The following is a 22,238-nucleotide window of genomic DNA, read 5'->3' as shown; positions in this document are numbered from 1 at the left end:
CGTTAATGGTGTGAGCAGCATTTTAAGCTGAGGGCTTGCTTCCGGCAGGGGCCGAGGGCAGTGGTAGACACTTGTCATGTGAAAGGTTGTTAGAAAACATTTACATGGCTGTGCATTTGAGTGTAGAGGAGAAGCAGCAGCACGGAGGTCAGGTCAAAACCCCCTGCTCGGTGATGTCATGTTGAACCATCCTGTGCCAGACATACAGAGATCGCAGCTGAATCAACATGTAGTTTTTGCTCCAAACACAGCAGGATCACTGTTGCTTTACGCACCATGTGGCACATTCTTCTCAGTAGTTTAAATGGAAGCTCTTTGCCCTGTGTCGTTATGTGCAGTCTAGATAACACACAACATTTCAAAAATAAAACATGAGGATTGCTCAGTATATGGTTGCGGTACACCATTTCTACCTTTTACAGGCATTGTGTGATCTGACAGTCTCATGTTAGCACAGGATGTTTGTGCAGAGCTTTGGTCTTTGCATCCTGCATGCTCCCTGCTGTCCCGATGACCAGATGGGTCAGTGACTGTGTAGTCGGGGTTTGGCGGGCCCCTTCTGTTATCTGCGAAGGTCCACTCATGGGATGGAAACCCCAGAGACCAGAGTTATAGAGGCTACGATCATAAGGTGGATGGATGGCAAGCTGACATATTCACAAACACACATATGCATTCAGTCTACACATGAACCCAACACAGGTATTTTGAAGGATGTACAGTGCCTTGTGCACGGCAGAGACGTGTGTTGCATATTAGACAGATCTGTCAGAGGACATAATGCTTTACCGGTTAACAGAGAGGATAACAAAAGAAAATATGATTTTATTTAAAACTCCAGCTGCAGACCTGATATTTTATCATTTCAGACAAGCTCTTCAAGGGTGTTACATTACCAAAGTGAGATTTTTCTTGCCATGTCATGTGGAAATTTAGTCAAGTCATCTTCAACTGTTATTGCAGTCCATTAACTCCATTGTGAAAATACATAATTGATGCAGCCTTTGGGTAGAGTTTAATCAAATGGAGAGCGCTCCACACTCCACCGCCAACTGAAAAATGAGAGACACAATCTTCAGCGATGTAGTTTGCGAGGTAAGACTATAATTCACAATTTGAACTGATTTATAATCATTTGACTTTACAGTTCCTGCACAAACGCCTAAAGCAAGACTCATATCTTTTAAGCTTTTAGAGGTGGATTCATATGAAGGTTTTTTGTGCCTGAATAAGGATACATTTTTAAGAAGAAAGTGGAATTCTGGATTTTTGATTTCATTTCATCTTAGTTTGATTTATGATTTATGTCACACTTTCCCAACTAATCATTTCTATTTCAGTATTTTGTTTCTCTTTGGGAATTTACTTTTCTTTGAAATAACAGTGATCTGTGTGGGATGTGGAAATACATAGTTTGTGTTGTGCTCCATGAAATCAAGGGCTGAGCTTTCTTAAATTTCACTGCCAGCCAGCACTTATCTTTGTCAACTCCTGCTTAGGCACAGATGATCTAGTTTAAATGTGGTTGGCTTTTGCTTCTACTGTGAACCTTAACTGTAATTCGGTGTTAAAAATGTACTACTTTATTTTGTACAAGTAGGCTACCAGGCAACCAGATCTACTTTTCACTGCATTTTTCATGCAGTGAAAACATAACAAGAATGCAACATATTCATGAGATATATGCCAGCACTCTGTACTTTTCTTTGTGAATGTATTTTTCTGACAGGGGAAATTGGGGGAAAGCAGCAGATTAGTGTACCTACTCAGCTGCGATTTCTGAAGAGCATTCGTCTCACTCAGCCATCTTAATAACACAGCAGTCAATTATATCCATGAAGTCAGATATGTAATTTTCATATAATCATTAACTGGGCTGAAAGATGGAATTAGAAGTTTTGATATCAATGAGATAGGAGGGGAAGAGAGAGAAAAAGACAGAGACAGAGACAGAGAGGGAGGCAACGAGAGAGGTATAACAGTCATTACAGTGGAGGCAACACGTACTAAATCCCCCAGCCAAACATGAGTGAAGATAAAGGAGGTGACTGAGCTAATTGTGTACTGTCAGAATCCATATCTCTAACGACTGTCAAATGAGCAAATTTCAGATGTATTCTCTCCACCCACCCAACTCCCCCCAGGAATAAAAGTGGTGAGAGAGAGAGAGAGGAATAAATACCAGGAGACACTAATGTGATGAGAATGATGCCTGGTCTCTTCCGCTGATTAAAAATGCAGTACGCTGCTCTCTCTCTCTCTCTCTCTCTCTCTCTCTCTCTCTCTCTCACACACGCACACACGCACAAACACACGCACGCACACACACACGCACGCACGCACGCACGCACGCACGCACGCACGCACACACACACACACACACACACACACACACACACACACACACACACACACACACACACACAATGCAGTGTAAGCAAGGCAAACAGTAGCTCTGTGGACCCACAGATAAGAAATAACACCCAGTGACCCTAGACACATTTATTCACTAAAAGAAAAAAGCTGTATCTGTTTCTTGGATCGCTCGTAGAAAAACAAACACAGCATTTCAACTGCAGCGCATATTCACAAAATTCACTGGTAATCTTCATGTGGAGGGTAATTAGTGCCTATGAGGAGATGAGGGTGAAGTGATTCATGTCTGTCCAATGGCTATCTTACTGTACCACTAATTATAAAATCTTATGTGCATGCGGTAACAGTACTGGCCTGATTTCTCCAGAAAGGCAAGGACGAGGAAGATGCTGGGAAACAGCAAGCATCATAAGGAGGTTTAGAGTACAAGATGCAGTGGGGGGAAAATAAGAAGAGTGTTTTTATCCACCCTATGCTATATCAGGCCTCGGTTGGTCACTGACGGGAAGGAGATAAGGTTTCACTCTGGCTGGAGTTGGATAATTGGACGTTTATGGAGAGATAGGAGAGCCCAGGGCCCAGGAGCCATGAAACAGAGCTAATCTAGATCCAGCATCAGTAAATTGTCTGTGAAAGAGCGCATCAGGAGTTCTGACAAGATAAGGAAGGCTTTCCTCAAAGGCGGTGCTGGACCAAAGTGACATGAAAACTCAGACTAAAGAACGCCTGTGCCTTTGGTGCTGTGACTTCTCTACATGTCACATGAGGCATGCACTGAAATGTGGCGTCACCTTGTCATCCAAATTGGGTCATGCAGACATGACCCAATTTGTAACCATCTAGACAGCTCTTAATAGTCAGAACCGGTGGCGAGCCCACCACAGTGTACATTTAAGGAGTCTATAAAATCTCTTCAACTTTAAGTGTTCCACGCATTATATTCTTCGACTGACAGTCCTAAGAGTTTGAAACATTTAAGTCCTTGTGGTGGAGTGTGCCTTGCTCTCAGTCCACCATGATTAGTTTCCTCCCTTTGATGTCTCCCCCTCCTAATTCTCCCAGGAAACTACTGCCTACAGAACAGATGCATGCGGAGCAGGTGGGCTGTGACGCAGGAGCCTTGAGAGTTTGGAGATGGAGAACATACCTCTCACTATGAAGTAGGTAAAAACCCATTCCCAAACACACCTTGTTCAGATTTTGAAATGATTCCTGCATTTCAAACATTGCCTCTCTTTTCTTTTTTCTTTTTGCTGCACATCAACATCCAAGATGCTATTGCTCGAGCTATTCACTGTTTCTCTTCTTTTTTGCTGAGCTGCAGATCTATTCTGTTCAGCCCCTCTTACACACAGACACTGACACAGGCAATTAATTTGGTGGGGGAGAGGCTAGTCTTAATTGGGCATAAGTGGGATTTTTCTTGGCTGTGTGCAACAAAAAATGACAGACTGTATATATGAAAAGTAAAGACCATCTGGTCCCACAGGAGCTAAGAGAGATGCCAGACAAATGGAAATAGAAACAACGGAAAACCTGTGTGGGTAAGGACCTCATTCCCTCTCACTCGCTCTCTCTCACACACACATACATAAACAGAGGAATCAGCATCTCTTGGCCATATATCATTTGCCTATGTAACACTCTAGAGGGAGACACCTAACATGTGAAGAAACAGAAGTCTCTCATGCATGGCCTATTCATGTTTTTATATAATAATCAATAATGAAAATAGTAACATTATGCTTGCAGGCAGGAGCAGGAATAAAGAGTGGTTAGCTCGTAAAGGCTTGGTCATCAGCAGGACAAATTGATCTGACATGTTATATTATTCATGTAGGGGGATCAGCAGTGAGACTTGGAAGGAGCAATAGTGAGAGAGAAACAACGGATGAGACAGAAAGAGCAAAGGGTGAGTAAAAGAGTCGGCTAGTGGACATTCTCTCCTCTCGCAGGGTCTCATCTCTTCTGCATGGCAGCACAGCTCGGCAAGCTCCCTAATGTGCCCTGTCATGGGGTGAGACAGTAAAACGAGCGCATGACATTTCCATCAGTTTACAGAGACCCATAAACAACACAGTGATTAATGGTACTTATTCATACATCAGTTTAAACATGCGATATGCTCTCCTGCTCTGAAACACAAACACAACCAGTCACACAAACAGACTCATGTACAGAAATAACTATGCTGTCTGGTTTCATTGTATAAAAGATAACAAAATTATTTTATTACATGTTCATAATTTGACAAACATCACCACATACTTGCATGATTGCTTGTTTCTCACACTATAATTAGGCATAATATACCCAGTACGAAACTATATAAAACAAACATGCTTGCAGATACAAGGGTGGGGGGGGTTGTCAATTCAACAACAGATTAAAGCCATATTCTGCAATTTAATGAAGTTCAGTTCTGATAAAGAAAACAAACCGCAGAAGGATGCTGAAGCTCATTGTCATTTTCAGAATTTATTTCTCTTTTTTTTGTTTGTTTACATCAAATAGAACAGACATACATTGGCACATGCAAAGTGAACACTTTGTGGTGCTTTTCATTACCATCCAAATCCAATTGAACAAAGACTGGATATCTAGTTTTGTACTCCAAACATGAAAATACTCTCAAATATTTACAAAAAAATATACTTACAATGCCCATCACTCTAACATAATAATCATCTGGGACTGATTTTGAGTCGATCTCTGTAAAACAAAATACTGTATGTGGCAGAGCTTGCTGTTCAAGGTATTTAAATCAACTCCAAGAAAAAAGAGGCACAGAAGAAAATCACTTATAAACAATACAAAACAGAAATCAGATAATGGGAACCCCAAGAGAATATGGCTTTAATGACATTTCAAAAGAAAATATCTTGAAAGTAGATCCAGTGTCCTTTTTGCGTCTGTCCTTGTTCACAGTGACCCCTTTTAGCAGGCAAGTTGTTCCCTGTTAGAGAGAAGGGAGCCACAACACAAGTTTAAAACCTACAGTACAGTTTGGGTCTGGAGGCCAACCCAGCCACACTGGCCTGCAGCTGTGCTAGTGTCTGTCAGGACTCATGTATCATGTCTGGATGAAGGTTGGATGCTATCCACAGTCCTGGAGTGCATAGGTACTGCAGGTGCTGCTGGGAAGCCTGCGCTTTCTCTCTTGACATTGTCTGTCTTTCTGTGTTCCTCTACTTCCTTTTCAAACACAGATAAAGGACAAACAGCATTCATTTTTCAAGCAGATCAGATCCTGAGGTTGTTGTAACTCACGTATGTTTTCTTGGTTGCTTGACCTGAGGGAAAAGAAAACACTAAGATTAAGATTTACTTTGTGCACTGCTTGAAATGAAACAACGAGAAAATACATCTTTTCAATTTTCTGTTCGCAAACAGAGGCAAATAAACATCATCCGCTTTGGTAAACTGTCCCTACTGTGCTGTGCATTCTTAGCTCCAGCTGTGTGCAATCAGTAGCAATATTTTCTGGCCTAGTGTATCATTCCAACTCACAATACCCCCGTGTAAAGCCTTAGTTTCTATTTTCAGATGTTAACTAGTGATAAAAAACACAAACACCACACAAGTGGGCACCGAACAAATGCTAGGGCATGCAATGTGATCCCAGTCTGGATTGCCATGGAAACATATCGGAATGTGGCTGAGTGCCTAGGTACTGCGTGTGTTTGTGTGTCCTCCTGTACATCTATCCTTATGAGAGCCGTTTGAGTTTCAAAATGTTTATAGCGTGGGCATTTTTTGTGAGCTGAGGTCACTCTGGCTCGTCACGACTTCTTGAAAAAGCTGTTAGAGGACAGGAATGAAGTTTAGAGTTAAGGTTACACTTAGAATTAAGTTTATTTTTAAGGGTCAAGACTGTAATGAGGACATGTGAATGTGCTCATGAGGATAAACAGCAAATACAAGGATGTGTGTATCTGTGTGAATGTCGTCTTCTCTGTACAGTGAGAGAAGGTTGATGTACATTTTCCTTAATCAAAGACATTGCTATAAATTCTCATTCTGCTGCTTTAAAGTTGCCATGGCAACCAACTCCCATGGGCTATGCAATTAAAGTCGCACCATTTCTTTACAGCTGCATTTTGTAGTCTTGGCCTGCAAGTATGATGAATAAAACATAAGCAAATGTACAACTGATTTTTGCTGGTAACCATAAACAGTCTTCAGAAAGACTTCATTTTTGAGTAATACACTGTGTGTGCATGTGTGTTTATTGATTGATTTATTCTGGGATTGAGACATCTACCTCTGCTATCACCTTAATTCTTAGTATTGACAGCTGATTATTTATCTCATCAAATGTGTTTATCATGAATTTTCTTCTATGTTGTTCTGCTGTTTAGGTTGCTGTTAAATTGATCTGAAAAGCAATAAGTCAGTAAAAATAGTACAAGGCAGTGAATCATTTCAACATCTCAGAGAAGCGTAATCATGAAGATATGACACTGTATCAATACCAGTGTAAATCTGCAGAACTGCTAATGTTCTTAATCCTATAAATCATTCTGAGTCATCGCGTACAGGGCTGATGGGCTCTGAAAAGGAGGTATTTGGCGCTCTGATGGTTACAGGAATTGACGGACAGTCTCCAGGGATGGTGGAGCCACAGTTCAGGTTTCGGGGCGGTCATGCACATAAATTCGCCATTAATAAATGTCACTTCCACTGCTGCTAAAAAAGAAGGGCAAGGGGAGGAGAGAGTGTGCAGGGAGGGGAGACGAGGCGAGAAGACATTCATGTAGGAGAGACAGAAGGTGAGAGTCGCACAGAACAGATGACTCGGTTCACTTTTGGGACGGCCTCCTAGAGACTGTGTGCCCTGCTTGGGGACTTTTGATGTGCTGCTGCGACAGATGTTTAGGTTTCACTCTCTATGCAGAATGTATTTGCTCGATGAGCCACATGTGTGACTGGCAAAGATATGCCCGCCATCCCCTGATACACTTGCATTAGCTCTCTCACTTATATGTGCGTAACTCACACATTAAGTCACACACTAATACACACACTGAAAACGGCATGCAAAGATGCCCACACAGTTGTATGCATACACAGATACACAAGCTCATTCCACTCTTGACAGATGAGTGTGACAACTGTCATATCATAGGCATAATTCAAAGAGGGGTTGAGGGGCTGGCGCACCTGTGGGTACCATGATCGCTCTGTGTGATTAGAAGCGTTGTGGGAGAGGAGACCTTCGGAGCCTGTGATGTGTGATTTGCATGAGCTGTCAATCATCTCTGGGTTTTTCCTCACTGGAGAAGAGCAAAGAGCTTCCATCGCAAGAGTCTGAAATACAGCTTTTGCATTTTCTTCTGTGTTGGTGTTTATCACCCAAAGGAAACACTATATATCACCTAACTATAGAAGTACGTAGGCTTCCCCTCTCACGTAGTAAAACCGAGTATTATCTTTGCTAACAGGATCATGCTTACTGTTTCAGATGAAGGGAGGTATGAGTAACACACAGCTATAGAGACAGATTATCTCCTTCCATTCCCACAACAAAGCCATGCTTCTTCAAATCTTTTCACTGAGCTCTTCCCCCATCTTCTCTCATGCTGCTGTGCACTCGGACTGAAGGTCTAACCCTTTATCAAGGAAAGAGATAACTGGGTCCATTCTATAGGACATTTTACATACTTTTTACCTAAGTAGCCAGCCACTTAAATTGCTGGAATGCGACTTTCTAGAACAAGAAAGGAAATATGAGAAAGAAAGAATAGAAAGACATATCAATCTAAAAATATTTTCAAACCAATTGAAACCTCCATCTCACACATGTACTGTAAATGTAGATCTCAGCTCTGAGGTCTTTTTTGTGGTCTGTATCACACCCTAATCTTTATAGCTTTATTAAATCACTGAGGACAAAACACACAGATATAAGTCATATTTGTAGTACCAGTGAAAAGTGTGGACACACTTCCTCATTCAAGGGAATGGAACAGTGTGTTTAAACTTGTGAGTACTGTGTATGTGTGTGTGTCTGTGTATGTATATGTATATACAGTACACACACACACACATATATATATACATAAGTGTGTGTGTTTGTGTGTGTGTGTGTGTGTGTGTGTGTGTGTGTGTGTGTGTGTGTGTGTGTGTGTGTGTGTGTGTGAGTGTGTGTGTGTGTGTGTGTGTGTGTGTGTGTGTGTGTGTGTATGTATGTATATGTATATATATGGATATTTAATAAGGCATAGATATTAAATTCACTTTGTGTAATGTTAGTGTCACAGATTCATCATATAACTTATCACAGTTTGTATGTAACCAAACATTTGAGTGTTCATGCATTCACAGATTTAATTAAGCAGATTACATAACATATAATATATCAGTATGTTTTCATGTTGAATTAATATATGTAATCTAAATGCATTTTGACCAAAAGTCTTCTTTAGTGAAGTGTGGTCTACTGTAAACGTTAACAAGCTTGGTGCACATGTGGCTGTGAGGCTTTGTGATTCTCTCACTGGGTTACTTACTCATGGGGTCAGCAGCAGGGTTCTCACACAGCTCAGTCTTAGCCTCTCCATTGGGCCTCTCATTGGGCTTCTGGGACAAACGTGAAGACATTGTAGCAGCTGTGACCACAGCCTTGAAGCTCCGCTTCCTCTTCTGTACGTTCAGCTCAGGGTGGAAGATAATGATGTACACCTTGGGCATATAGAGCATGCCCAGTGCTACTGAGGCACTAAGGTTCATGGAGATGGTCAGGGTGGTTGTCTGAATGTACAGCTAGAGGGAAGAGCAGACAGGTAAAGCATGTTTTTAATACGCACTTTAATAGCAGCAAACATGAAAAAATGGGCAATTCCTTTGTATGAGGTTTGAACTTTATTTGGCAGCTATATAAGTCAGAAGTATCATTTAAACCTTAGAGAGAAAGAGAAAAGAAAAATCAGGGACAAGAGTGCTATATGGCTTAACATCTGTGGCCAATTACTACACAGTCATTCTAGATAAAATGATGAGGCAAAACTGAATAATAAGTACAGCCTGTTAACATAATCTGAGCATCCAGCAAAAAACGTCATAGGTCGTTGTCCTTTTTTATTCCTGGAGTGTAAAAAAATCTCCTGACAGAAGGACCCACATCACTAAAAGATATGTTTACTTTATGTTTACTTTATGTTCTAATATAATACAAAACCTCCTGATAATTCAATGTTAAAATTATTTTTTGATAATCTAATATAATCATTGGACACATAGCTGGTCTGGATATTTGCTATGTGTCGCTGTGGGGAAAAGAGCAATCAAGCATAACATAATTCAGCAGCATTTATTAAAGCCTGACCTGCAGCTACTCACTCAAGTCAAAGATGGTTCAAGCGTATTAATGACAATAGCAGAAACATCACTATGACTTTATCAAAATGTCCTCGCATGGCCTCCTTTCTTCCGGTCTGTCCACTCAGACTCTTGACTAGATTGATAGACTACACTGTCTGGCGAGGATCTGTCCGTGACACGTTGCAGTCACCTCTCCTTTCTTTTCATTTTGGATGCTTTATCTCACCACTCAAGCATTCATCATACCAATCTACTGCTACCTAGTCCTATTATAAACCCCACAGCCAAGGCCCATTTTAATGTAAATTCCTCCTGGGGTACAATAAATGACTAAGAATGGACTAAGCACACAGTATCTGCAGTGTAGAGCAGGCCTACATTTGTTTTTCTGCAGCTCTGCACGCAGTGGAGTGCAGCCTATGAAAGGCTCTCTCTGCATTAAGTGGTGAGATCATTCATAAGATTGCCATTCATGTGAGCCACACACATAGGTACATTCTCTTGTATGCTTTCTGCACGACATTCCTTTTCTTAGCTTGAGTAACACCTTTCACATCGCCGAGTTGTAATTGCGAGCTTACATAACCCAGATCACACTATAATTTGGGTTCATAGAGTGACTTCATTATAAGGTGGTGATTTGACGAGGGGGAAAAGTTGGTTATTCAGCGTACACACAAGAGCCTCTTCTTTCATTTAAGGGTCTTAGTGGAAAGAAAATCACTTCAAGAGGGGACATTATTGTTTAAAGAGCAGATCGCTAAAGCCTTCTTAATCTACAGCACTCGAAAGCATCAGATGTCACTTATATGCTGCCTCTCAGTCAACCGCTGCTAATGTGGATGGGGAGAGAATACAACTGTAAACACTTTAGGTACCACAGTGTATCTGGAGAGCAGCGAAATGTTTACCGTTTCAGTGAGAGGAAGAAATGTCACTATTTGCATACAGTTTTACTTTGTAGATAGCAAGACTAATGGTCATATCTTTCATACCATGCGGACTACTTTACATGCCAGTCATGCTTTAGTCTTCCAGTCTCCACCAATGCTTGATATCATCAACATGCCAATGCACTCAACTGCTTTCTCTCCCTCCCCTTTCGTTTCTCTGTGGAGAAGCATCAGAGGCAGTGATCTGGCTGGCGCGCCATGCATTAATAACTGTATGAATATCACAATGCTCTCGGTGCTGTTCTGTGTCACTCTTAGCTGTGGGAGAACGGAAATGTTGTGTCTGAGATGCGAATTTGCAGTGTTTATGATTAGATATTGGGGTAACCGATCAAAGCATTGTGAAGGAGTGCACGTGGCATCAATTATAATCACTAGAGATTCTCCGCCCTATGCTGTGTTTCCTTGTTTGGTAGCTGGTAACCTGTCTGGTATCCATGGCAACACTACAGAGTTTGGTGCAAGCAACTAAACACGGCTGGAATAAGCTTTTAATGAGATTCTGATACCTTAGACGTTGCAATGCTGACCCTATCACAACTGATTTATTGACCATGCAGGGGAGTTGATTTCAGGAGCAGGGACACAGTGAGCATTAGGTGCTTGCTCATACTTATCACACACAACCAAAATCATACATACATACACACACATACACACACACACACACTCACACTCACACAAACATACACAAAAACCCATGTAGGTATATAGGTTTTCACTCCCTCTAATACAGCTACACATGCGCACAGATACATATACACGTAAACACACAAAACCAAATCCCCACTTTTTTTTCACTGCCTCTAATCACCGAGTCAGGGTTTCTCATTGTGCCTCTATGAGCTTGACCCAAATACGTAGCCCTCTCACCCACCACTCAACTGTTTAGCTTGTCACAGAACATCCATAATTAATTCCTGTTGCTTTAACATAAATAAATACATGAAGTCATTTTCACAACCGCTTGGCAACTCTCTATTTATAGCCGCAGTAATGATTTATTAACGTCCTCATCAGGAATCAAACGGTTGCTTTGGAATTTTACATCTCATTGACAAGACAAATGCCAACATCCAGCCACAACAAACGACATGTCTTCCATTTAGACAAAAAGCTGTTGAGGGTAATTCTCATAATTACACCCACCAGGGATATACTTACTGCAAAGGCAATTTAGTTGTGTATGGTTGAGTACTATAAATGCACACAGCGATAAGGACTTTATTTTGTAAGTGACAATTAGGATGCTCTCTGCCCTGTTAGAGAATGCCTTCAATAATGGATCTGGGGGATTTGTAGTCTCCTCTCAACTACCTGGTTGTCTCTTGTTGTTTTAGGTGGCCTACTTTCCAGCCCAGCTCATGTTATGAATAACTCTGTCTGGCTCTGTGCTGCAAAGCCCTATTCCATATTTGAGACACCGCTTTCCTTTTTTTGGATGGCCTTCTCTACATTTTGACTCTGCACTGAAGGTCACCACTTCTGGGCTTCGGGATTGGCAGATAAAGAGGTTGTAGTATACATAACCTTCCCTGAATTTGTTAGAGCAGGCTATTAATAGTCAGAACAATCTGAGGAAGTCACTGTTGATGTTTCCTCGACTCGATTAACTTAAGAAAGAACTCCTATCTTTGCCAATATTTAGGAGCCTATTCACAGGGAGATGGTGGTCAGTCAGTCAATGAAAGAAGAGATGTTTGGTAACAGTGAGCTTAGTTAAAGATATGTTTTGATGAAAATTAAGTAATATTTTGTGATTGGCTGATGCAGAGGAGAATATGTGCTGTTCCTGCAGATGAACTGATGTCCTCACAACAGCTTTTTTTGCCGCAAGGAAAAGCAACTCCCTGCGAAAAAGCAACAAGCTTGGCAACGCTGATGTTTCTGTAAGAAGCAATTATTTCAGCAGTAATAAAATCCATCATTGATTGCATTATCTTTACGCAAAGAGATCATAAAGGTAATGCTCAACACAACATTCCAAACTGCAATAAAAACCTGTATTTGAACACAATTATGTACCATTCGCTGGGGTGACAAATACTTGATTGTCATGAAGGATATCTCAACTTACTTACAGCAGGTAAAATCTAATTTATTACCAATTTATTTCAAATTATAGCACAGCTACAATATTAGGCAGATGTGTTCCTATTGGTATGGTGTATTTCATCAGACTGGGTGACATTACTGAAATAAAATTTCACCATCTAGAGGGGACATAAGTAGAATTCCATGTGCCTCATGGGAAGATGCGCCACAGCCCAAAGAGAGTTTTAAATATCACTGCTGTGTGTGCACTACTGCACAATACAACACGGCTTGCATGCATTACAGGCACTCTTCATTCTTTGTGTCCTTTTAAGGATTTTATTAAAGTTATATACTTTCTTTTGGAAAAAAACATTTTTAATATTTTTTTAAATCCTAAAATATGTCTTTTAAAAGTTGACTACATAATTAGTATAGTAGAAAATGTCAATATAAGATTCAAGCAATTTATTACTTTTGGTATCATATGTAAGCATATATAACCTTGGTAACTAGTTCCCCAAGTTATAGTCCTATAAATGTAAAACTAACAAATAAAAAGTGTTATTTTCTGTATTTGGATTTTTGCTCATCTAATAATCAAACCTTCAACTGTCAGGAAAACTACAATATGTCTTCATTGTTTCTATTTTGACTGTGGTAAACGATATCCTCTTCATCTTGAAGAATGTTCAACAATTATTTTCAAAATGAAAACGACAACCTTTCTTTCTTGACCAGTTTTAGCTTTTTGCCTGCAGTCTGCCTCTGGTGCTGTCTGCTCAAGGTGTCACTCATAAAACAACTGGAAGGTGAGGGAATTTCCCATATTATTTTCAAAAGATTTCACATCTCTGCAAATATGTCAAGTCCCATCAAGTGCAGTTGTTTTCAGGGAGACAGGAGGATTAGAAGTTGCAATATTCATTTTACCTGCTGAAAGCTAGAGAAAGCAAGTTTTGCGTTAGTCATTACTAATGACATTTGGCAGCACAGTCTTTTCTCACGAAGTTTATGTGGGTACAGAAGGCATCTTACAAGAGTCTAAGTGGTTTCCAGACATGTATTTAGGTATGTGCGTTTTCATGACATGAATTTCTCTTTTAGGCACGACTGACTCTTGTGGGTGTTTTACTAGAAAGTTTCTGTGCCTAAGGAAAAATGTTTCATTATATCATCAACCCACTCTTCTGAACTGTAGAGAAAATGTCTGTTTTGTGGTCAAAGACGAAAGATGTTGAATGACAGCCTCCCATCAGTACATCTATTTGCTAGTTTCCTTACTCAATTAACAACACTGTTTTTGTGACTCTGTTAACACCAATTTTGCATATTTCTATGGTTTCTGATTCTGAACTGATTAAAAGTCTATTTCAACAGTGACATGCAGACCTGGAGTTTGTTTCAAAAGTTAGTCAGTCCCCATTAATGAGGACAACTGAATTTGGATGCTGCTGACTCTCACAGTAATTAACTTGAGTGTGTGGAGTAGTTCACTGAGCACATGCAGGTGCACAGGAGGTGAGGGGATGCTTTGTGATCTTTTGTTACCTTTTTCGCATGGCTTCCCTGAGAGGCAGAACATCTCACTTATATTTTCAATCTTACTCGATCCAACAATGAGATTCCTAACAGATGGAAATCTGCCTATGTTCTCCCTTTGATAAAAGGAATTGATCCCTCAGTTGTTAATAACTACAGGCTGATCTAAATGGTATGTTTTACTTAAAGTACTTGAAAGGTTCAGGAGAACAACTTAAGTTTTAGTACACAAATGGTATTCTATTGCAACATCAACAACAACACAGCACAATAACCATTGCTGTTTAAGTGGTGAACAACATTATTGAGACACTGGATTGCAAAAAAAACAACAAAAAACATTGTGCAGCTCTCGTTATTTATTTCGTCCAAGGTATTCGACACAGTTGATTATGTCACCTTGGTGGATAGATGTTACAATATTGGCTATATCTGGGCATGCTGTAAGCTGGTTTTCAAATTACTTATTAGAACACAATTTGTCTAGTTTTCTTGGTCTTCATCTCTATCAAAAGGCGTGCACCAGGGTTTAATACTAGGACCACTGTTGTTTTTCATGTATGTAATCTTTGATTAATTTATGAAATGCTGCATTCCATTTTTATGTAGTGTTAGTTTATGTGTTAGATGATACAGGTATATATAACTCACCTCCTTCATTAGTACAAACCACTGAATTCCTGCAGTCTGCCTTTGATGTTGATCAGTCTCATTTGACTCAACTTAAGTTGGTATTAAATGCAGGCAAATCCAAATACTGATATTTTCAAATGGCAGTTAAAATGTAATCTTCCTGAGATCACAACTGCTCAAGGGGTTGAAATTGAAATGGTCACAACATATAAGTATTTAGGTATCATTACTGATCATAACTTGTCATTCAAATTACACACTGAAAACCTTGTTTCCAAGTTGAAACTTAAATTAAGTTTCTTTTTAGGAATAAATCCCTTTTCTCCCTCTGGACAGGAAGAACTTGATTTTGGCTATGTTTTACCTTTAATGGACAACTTATGGCCTTATGACTGCACCTGACCAATGGCTAAAGAATATGCATACTGCATACCACTGTGCTTCATGTTGGTTATGAAATGCGCTATATAAATAAAGCTGCCTTGCCTTGCCTTGCCTTGCCTTGCCTTGCCTTGCCTTGCCTTGCCTTGCCTTGCCTTGCCTTGCCTTGCCTTGCCTTGCCTACAGGAGTAATCACTGTACTCTGTGTGCTGCTGCTAGATGGCCATTTCTTTCTGTAGAGACAGACTTTTACATTGGTTGGCTTTTATAAATAATTTTTTTCCATAGGCTGGTTCATCTTTATCTAAAAAAATCTAAATGGTCTGCACTCTCACAATATTCTACAAATGTTGGTCCCCAGACTTAGAACAGAGTTGGGCAAAAAAAAGCTTTTAAATATGCTTCCCCTTCTTCCCGAAATAATGTACAGAAAGACCTGAAATTGTCAGAGCTGATTACAAAGGGGGAATTTAAGTCAATTTTAAGGATTGAGAAAATAGTGCTCTTGGTCAATGTGATTGCTTCTTAATTTTCACTGAAATTGTTTTAGAAAATTGTACGTCTTTACGCATCATAACTGGACTTTTGCTCTTGACCTTGTATGGCAACTGGATATTGTGTTCACTTGTTTGTAGTGTGTGTGGTCATATTTGTGCTGCTCTCTTGGCCAGGTCTCTCTTGAAAAGATCTCAGTGAGATTTTACCTGGTTTAATAAATCATATGCATAAGAGTTTGAATGGGAAAAACAGAGGGAGAGGGGGGAGTCACAGGTGTGGAAATAAGGGCATCTTAACTGTGTTGAGTTAAAGAAATACCACAGTGCAGTCACAATTTCTACTACAATATAATACAATAAAACAAGATAAGGTCAAACAGCCCTTTGACTTTTTAGATTATCACTGGCAGCATATCACCACCATATTTTCGTAAATCTTTTGATATTGGACAACCTGGGGTCAGTGTTTAGCCACCTGTGTACGCACATAAAAACACAATAGGGTGAGGTACTCATTAAGTGAGGATATAGTCAAACACACTAATCTGTTGTTGATCCCATGTAGTCCTTGCACATCTCTCTCACCTAGTGACACTATTTTTTCACTGTTTTTATATTTTGTGCCAATTTTGACTGAAAGTATTCATACAGGGATCTTATGAACCAGTAAGAACAGTTTTCAAATTGACGGGCGTTGTCACGAATGCGTGTTCATTCTGAAACCTTAAGTAAGCTGAAATTATGAATAAGATAGCACTTCATCTTAACTACACTGCAGCTTTTGCAACGAACGTTTCCAAGACATGCAAAGGCACTTCTCACTAGCAGTGGCTAGGGAGCAGACAGAAATGCACCCACACAGGCCATTACACCAGGATGCTACGGTATGAACTAGAGGTGAGTGTAAGGCAGCAGCTTGTGTGAAGAAAGAGTTAACTGCATAAAGGGGAAAGATAAACACATTACTGCCTTGCTAGTCGCCGCTAGTAACATAATGAACTCCTAATCGCTGCTGAGGGTGTAATTCATCTATGAAATCAGTAGCAAATTGAGATGAGGAAAATCTGATCCATCTCATGCAGTAGCTTAGCAGGAAGGATATTGAACGGCGTGCCTCTCAAAAGGTTAGGAGTAACACTTTCCTGTCAGCATCGATATTCTGTCAGTGGAAAACTTCCCCTCTACTCGATCTTGAACACACGGCCTGCCAAGTAGCATGCATAGCTCATGAGTCCAGCAGATGAATGCACCAGTGCTGCCCAGATAAGCAACGACTAGCACAGAAGGTCAAAATGTCATATTCTCAATCAACTCCAGTAGCACCCAATGTCAAATGCTTTGTTGAGTAGATCGCAGCTGTCAGGAGAAGGAATGTGTTGAATCAAACTTCTATTTACCCCCCATTTCTCCCTGCCTTCATCCTCCTCCAGTTCCTTATCCTCTCCTTCCTCCACCTCTTCAACCTGTTTTTCTTCCTCTCCAGAATAAGGCATAATAGTATATGTTGAGCCCTGGGCATGAGAGTTAAGATAATGGCATCAGGAGCTGTCGGCACCCCCTTACATATCACTCCTCAGGCATTTCAGGATTCTGGTGCTTAACATCAATTCTTCCTCCGCCTTTATATGCTTATTTCTGTCTGTGGTGGTCCTAGTGTGGGTTTCCATGCACATCGGAGCCATATGAATTTGAAATCAAAAGAAAATTGTACCCATAACTTATACAGTCACAAATTGTGTGTGTGTGAGTTCTCCCTGTATGTACTCTCCGTGTTTTTTATTTTTATTTTTTGTACAAAAATGAAGGAATAAGAGTGAGATTTGTGAGGGGAGGCAGAGAGACAGACACAGAGAAAGGTGGTGACAAAGAGAAAGAAAGAACAAAGGATAGAAAGAGAGACAGAAAAAGAAAGAATTGACTCACCTTCTCTGCAGATTGGGCTGTGCCAAAGAAAATCGGGATAAAGGCCAGCCAGACTATGCAAGTGGTGTACATGGTGAAGCCAATGGGCTTGGCTTCATTGAAGTCTTCTGGTACATCCCTTGTCTTGATGGCGTAGATGGTGCAGGTCACCATCAGCAGGATGCTGTAACCCAATGAGCAGATAATCTGTAGGTCTGTGATGTCACACTTCAGTACGCCACGGGCCAGCATGGGGTTTATGGTTTTCTGCTCATCGTAGTCGACGATGGTGTTTGGTGGGTCCACGGCGAACCACATCAGCACGCCCAGCAGCTGCACGCAGATCAGACTGGAAGTGATGGCGATCTGGGAGGTGGGACTGATGAAGCGTGGGGCCGTGACTGTCTGCTTGCCTTGCTCGAAGATCCGGTAGATGCGGTTGGTCTTGGTGAGCAGTGCAGCATAGCTGATGCACATGCCAAGACCCAGGAAGATCCTTCTGAAGGCACACACAGCTACATCAGGCTTGGCAATCATGAGGAAGGTGATGATGTAACACAGAAAGATGCCAGTTAGCAGCACGTAGCTAAGCTCTCGGCCTGACGCCCGGACAATGGGCGTGTCATTGTAGCGTACAAAGGTTGCCATGACGAAGATGGTGGCGATGATACCAAGCATAGCCAGGAAGACGGGAATGATCGCCCACGGGGAGTGCCACTCCAGTTTGACAATTGGGATTGGCTGGCAGGCGGTTCTGTTGGAGTTGGGCCTCATGTTGTAGGCACACAATCTGCAAGAAGTCTCATCGTACTGGTATTGGTAGCCATCACATAGTTCACAGTGCCAGCAGCACGGCATGCCCTTTACCCTCTTCTTCCTCTCTCCAGTCTTGCAGGGCAGGCTGCATACAGAGATAGGCACCTCCTGCTCCCCATCTGGCCACTGAAGCTCTTCCAGCTGGGAGAGAGATGACACAGCACAGGAAGGGAAGGTTAGCAACAGACAGATAAGCAAGAGGTGTAACCAGAGATGAGGAACCATCTAAATGTGGCATCTTTTTAGTTTGACATAACATTCATATACAGTTCCAACACAACTTAAGGATTGGCCCATTGAAATTATATCATGAATTTCATGAGCTATATTTGAAAAAACAAAGTACAATGCAATATTTGCAAACAGCTGAAAAATGTTAAACTGTTGAAAAACAATTAACCTTAATGCAGTACAACATCTGCCTTGCCAATTCCTTAGAGGGATTGCCTTTTGTAATACTTGAAAGTAATTGAAATCACCATGGCAACAGAGATTACCTTTGTTCAGTGAAATAAAATAAAGAAATATGAAATGCAAAAGACATTATGTTTTAATACAGGAGCCAGTGAGGTATGAAATATGTGATGAGAAGGAAGGAGAATGGGATTTGGGATAGCAAAATACCTACTTTATACTTTGCGGAGCTATTTCTACTTATGATCTTGTCATCAAAATGAAAAGTGGGGTTTACAGACACAGTGCAGAACTATTTCAAAGTCCACTCAAAAAGGCCTGAGGTGTTTCATGATTTAAGCTCAAACTATAGTCTCAACATACAAGTAAGCCTCAAAAAAGCCAACAAGAATTTTTTAGGACCCCTTAGATATTTTGTTAGGGTGTTAAAATTGCTTTGATGAGACTCTGAGCTGATCTTCTGATTTATTATGAAAGTGTAGTGATCCATGCCTTGAAAAATGCCAGAAGATTAAAGGTACAGTTTCACAACAATTTAAGACATTGGCCTGTAACCCAAATAAATAAACTGGACAACAAAAAGTAACGAAAAACATGGAAAACAACATAAAACCACTATATCTACTATAGCTACTACTACAAATAGTATAACTACTACTTCTTGTTTAAATATAAAAGGTAAACTTGCACTGAACTTTTACATATAAATGAATGTCCGTTACATTCAAGCCCTTGCCAAACAAATTCACACAATGCTGATTATTCATATCCAACCAGATAAATCTCTCTGTATATCACAGTATAATGGAGGTTTAAATCTGGTGTTGGGTTTGACATTCCCACGCTGGCCGGATGAACGCATACTGGGCATGCCCTATGTACAATATAGAGAGCAATAGAGACTACTATTAGAGAAGTTGGCTGTTCCAGTTAGCCCTCTGCTAACTTGAATGGGAATTCATTTGATCATGCAGCTCTTCTAGACTTTCCAAATTTTATCGGCCACAACAAAATCGAAATAGCCACGGACGAATGCATGATGTAAGCATGTGTCCACAGTGTTTTTGTAATTACTCTTACAGCCAGGAGGGGGAGACAAAATTCTTGCTCTGCAGCTTTAATTATTTCTTTGTCTTTTAATCATGCTTTGATAACACAGATTTAAAAAGGTAACAGAAGGATGTGCAGGTGGTAGAGTGGTTAAGAGCGCATGCCATATACGCAGCGGACCCCGGTTCGAATCCCGGTTGTTGGACCTTTTATGCATGTCACACCCCCCTCTCTCTCCTGTAATTTCCTGTCTCTCTACTGTCGAATAAAAGTATCTATGCCAGCAAAAATCGTTAAAAAAAAAGGTAACAGAAAATGAACAAAACTAGTTATCGTTATAATTTTATAGGGTGCATCATACCTTGATGTGAAATGGATTCATGCCTTAAAGAATAGTTTGACATTATAGGAAATTCATATTATTTTTCTTGCAGAGAGATGAGAAAACAACATGACTGTCATATCTGTCATTTAAACATGAAGCCAACACCAGGAGACAGTTATCTTAGCATAAAGACTGGCAGCAGGAGGAAACAGCTACCCTGTCTTTGTCCAAAGGTTAAAAAATCCTAAAGCTCACCTATTAGCACATTATATATCATGTGTTTAATCTGCACAAAAACACATCATTGGTTGCCTGGCAATCTCACAGTGACAACAAGACTCCAGGTCACCATTACACAAGGCCAAGAAATGTAATTAAAACACAGAACTCTGTACAAGACCACACACTGTCATTGTAACACTTTCGCTCTTGTATGGATCACACAAACAAGATATAACACGTTAATTAGTGAGCTGTAAAGGTGCTAAACTAAGCTAACTGTCTCCTGGTTGTAACTTCATATTAAATTGGAATGCGAGTGGCATTGATCCTCTCATCTAACTATTACTTTATAATGAAATGGAATTTAAGTCGGCACACATTAAACACACAGAAATTCTCAAAAGATGTCACCTCAATTTTACCATTTTTTATGACCTTTTAAGTCATACTCTTATCGCTCAATCTTTAACATGAACATCAGCAGATAAAAAAAAACTCCAAAAACCTCTACTAGGTGCAGATACCATCACATGAAACATGACTCCAGCTAAGGATATAAACAGCATCGCCCCCTCCAAATGTGGCAATTGCCAATAATTGCAGTTACAGAGCAGCACTTTTGCGGCACACATGCACACACAACTACAGTGTGTGTTTGTGTTGTGTATACCTGTATGACAAATGTGTTGTTTCTGTGGTGTCTGGGTAGATTATCATCTGCCATTTATCTGGGGGCATGAAGGTGCCATTTGTTATTTGGACAATGAATGGTGCTCTCTGGAAAACCTCCCGATAACACACAGTGTGGAAACAGTAATGAGACCAACAGCTCTGTTGCTATGGAGACCAGAAGCAAGATTTTTGACACCTTGTTCTCTTACGGCTGCTATAGTTTTCATTCGTGTTTTGCTATAGTTGTTAATTTTACAGTTAATTTGAGCTTTTGTGAGCTGGAACAGCCTCGCATCGAACTTCTTTATCAATGATCGCAAAGTGTATCGGTATGTTCAGTCAGGGGTAACCTTTAAATTAGATTGCTCTTTATGTGTAACTGAACAAAGTAATACCTATTGCATTGGAATATAATTGCATTGTAACATTGTTTGGTTTGTAATCACACTAAAACAGAATGAAACACAAAGCTCCGGCAGCAGACGTTACTCCACCTGTGCTATCAAATCCATTCAGTCGAATTTAATTCTTGTGATCCAGAGAGCCATTATGCAAATGTTAACTCATCTGTATGTAAATGCAATGTTTTGTGTAATCTGAGTTACATAGAAATACATAGAATTTTCAACTAGGGTTTCAACCCATCATATGGGCAATTCCAAGCCATATTTGCCTTGAAATAAAATAAAACTCATCAGTTTCTTTATGGTCCACATGAATCACCCAAGCCGATTCTTGTGTTGTGACAGTGAGATCTATTACAGTGGCTACAAACCAACACCTTGCACTTAAAAAGCAGCACGGCAGCTGTCTCTGCACCGAACACTGATACTGTGTGACAGTTTTTTTTTGTAAGTGAATTAAAGTTATTTAAAGTTCCCATAAAATGAAAAACACCATATTCATGTTGTTATCTCTTAAATATGTCAAAAAATTACATTCCACAAATTGTCATATTAAAAATCCCTCTCTTTCTTTTGGAGCACCAGGAGCTTTATTATGATTTAACTTGCACTGTGCGGTGTACCTTAAATTTCATCTGATAAAATGTGATCATAGATTTACAGTTTCATCTTGTACAGTAAAAGCTGCAGGAAA

General features: G+C 40.3%; 1 protein-coding gene across 2 annotated transcripts in view; it reads right to left on the bottom strand.

Moving 5' to 3' along the window:
• Positions 1–5,619: 5,619 nt before the first annotated feature.
• Positions 5,620–22,238, bottom strand: part of grm7 (glutamate metabotropic receptor 7) — a 59,255-nt gene continuing 42,636 nt past the window's right edge. The window contains exons 8-10 of one of the 2 annotated variants that reach the window (XM_062426495.1): positions 17,663–18,598; positions 8,889–9,141; positions 5,620–5,669 (exon numbers count right to left, since the gene is read on the bottom strand). In XM_062426495.1, the coding sequence (XP_062282479.1) occupies positions 5,620–5,669; positions 8,889–9,141; positions 17,663–18,598 (1,239 nt within the window). The remainder of the gene's footprint in view (positions 5,670–8,888; positions 9,142–17,662; positions 18,599–22,238) is intronic. The other variant, XM_062426496.1, reaches the window with a different exon arrangement.

The sequence above is a fragment of the Scomber scombrus genome, chromosome 10 (genome assembly GCF_963691925.1).
Source record: "Scomber scombrus chromosome 10, fScoSco1.1, whole genome shotgun sequence".
NCBI classification, from domain to species: domain Eukaryota; kingdom Metazoa; phylum Chordata; class Actinopteri; order Scombriformes; family Scombridae; genus Scomber; species Scomber scombrus.
The sequence above is the reverse complement of the archived record's forward strand: the minus strand, read 5'-3'. Positions and strand labels throughout refer to the sequence as shown.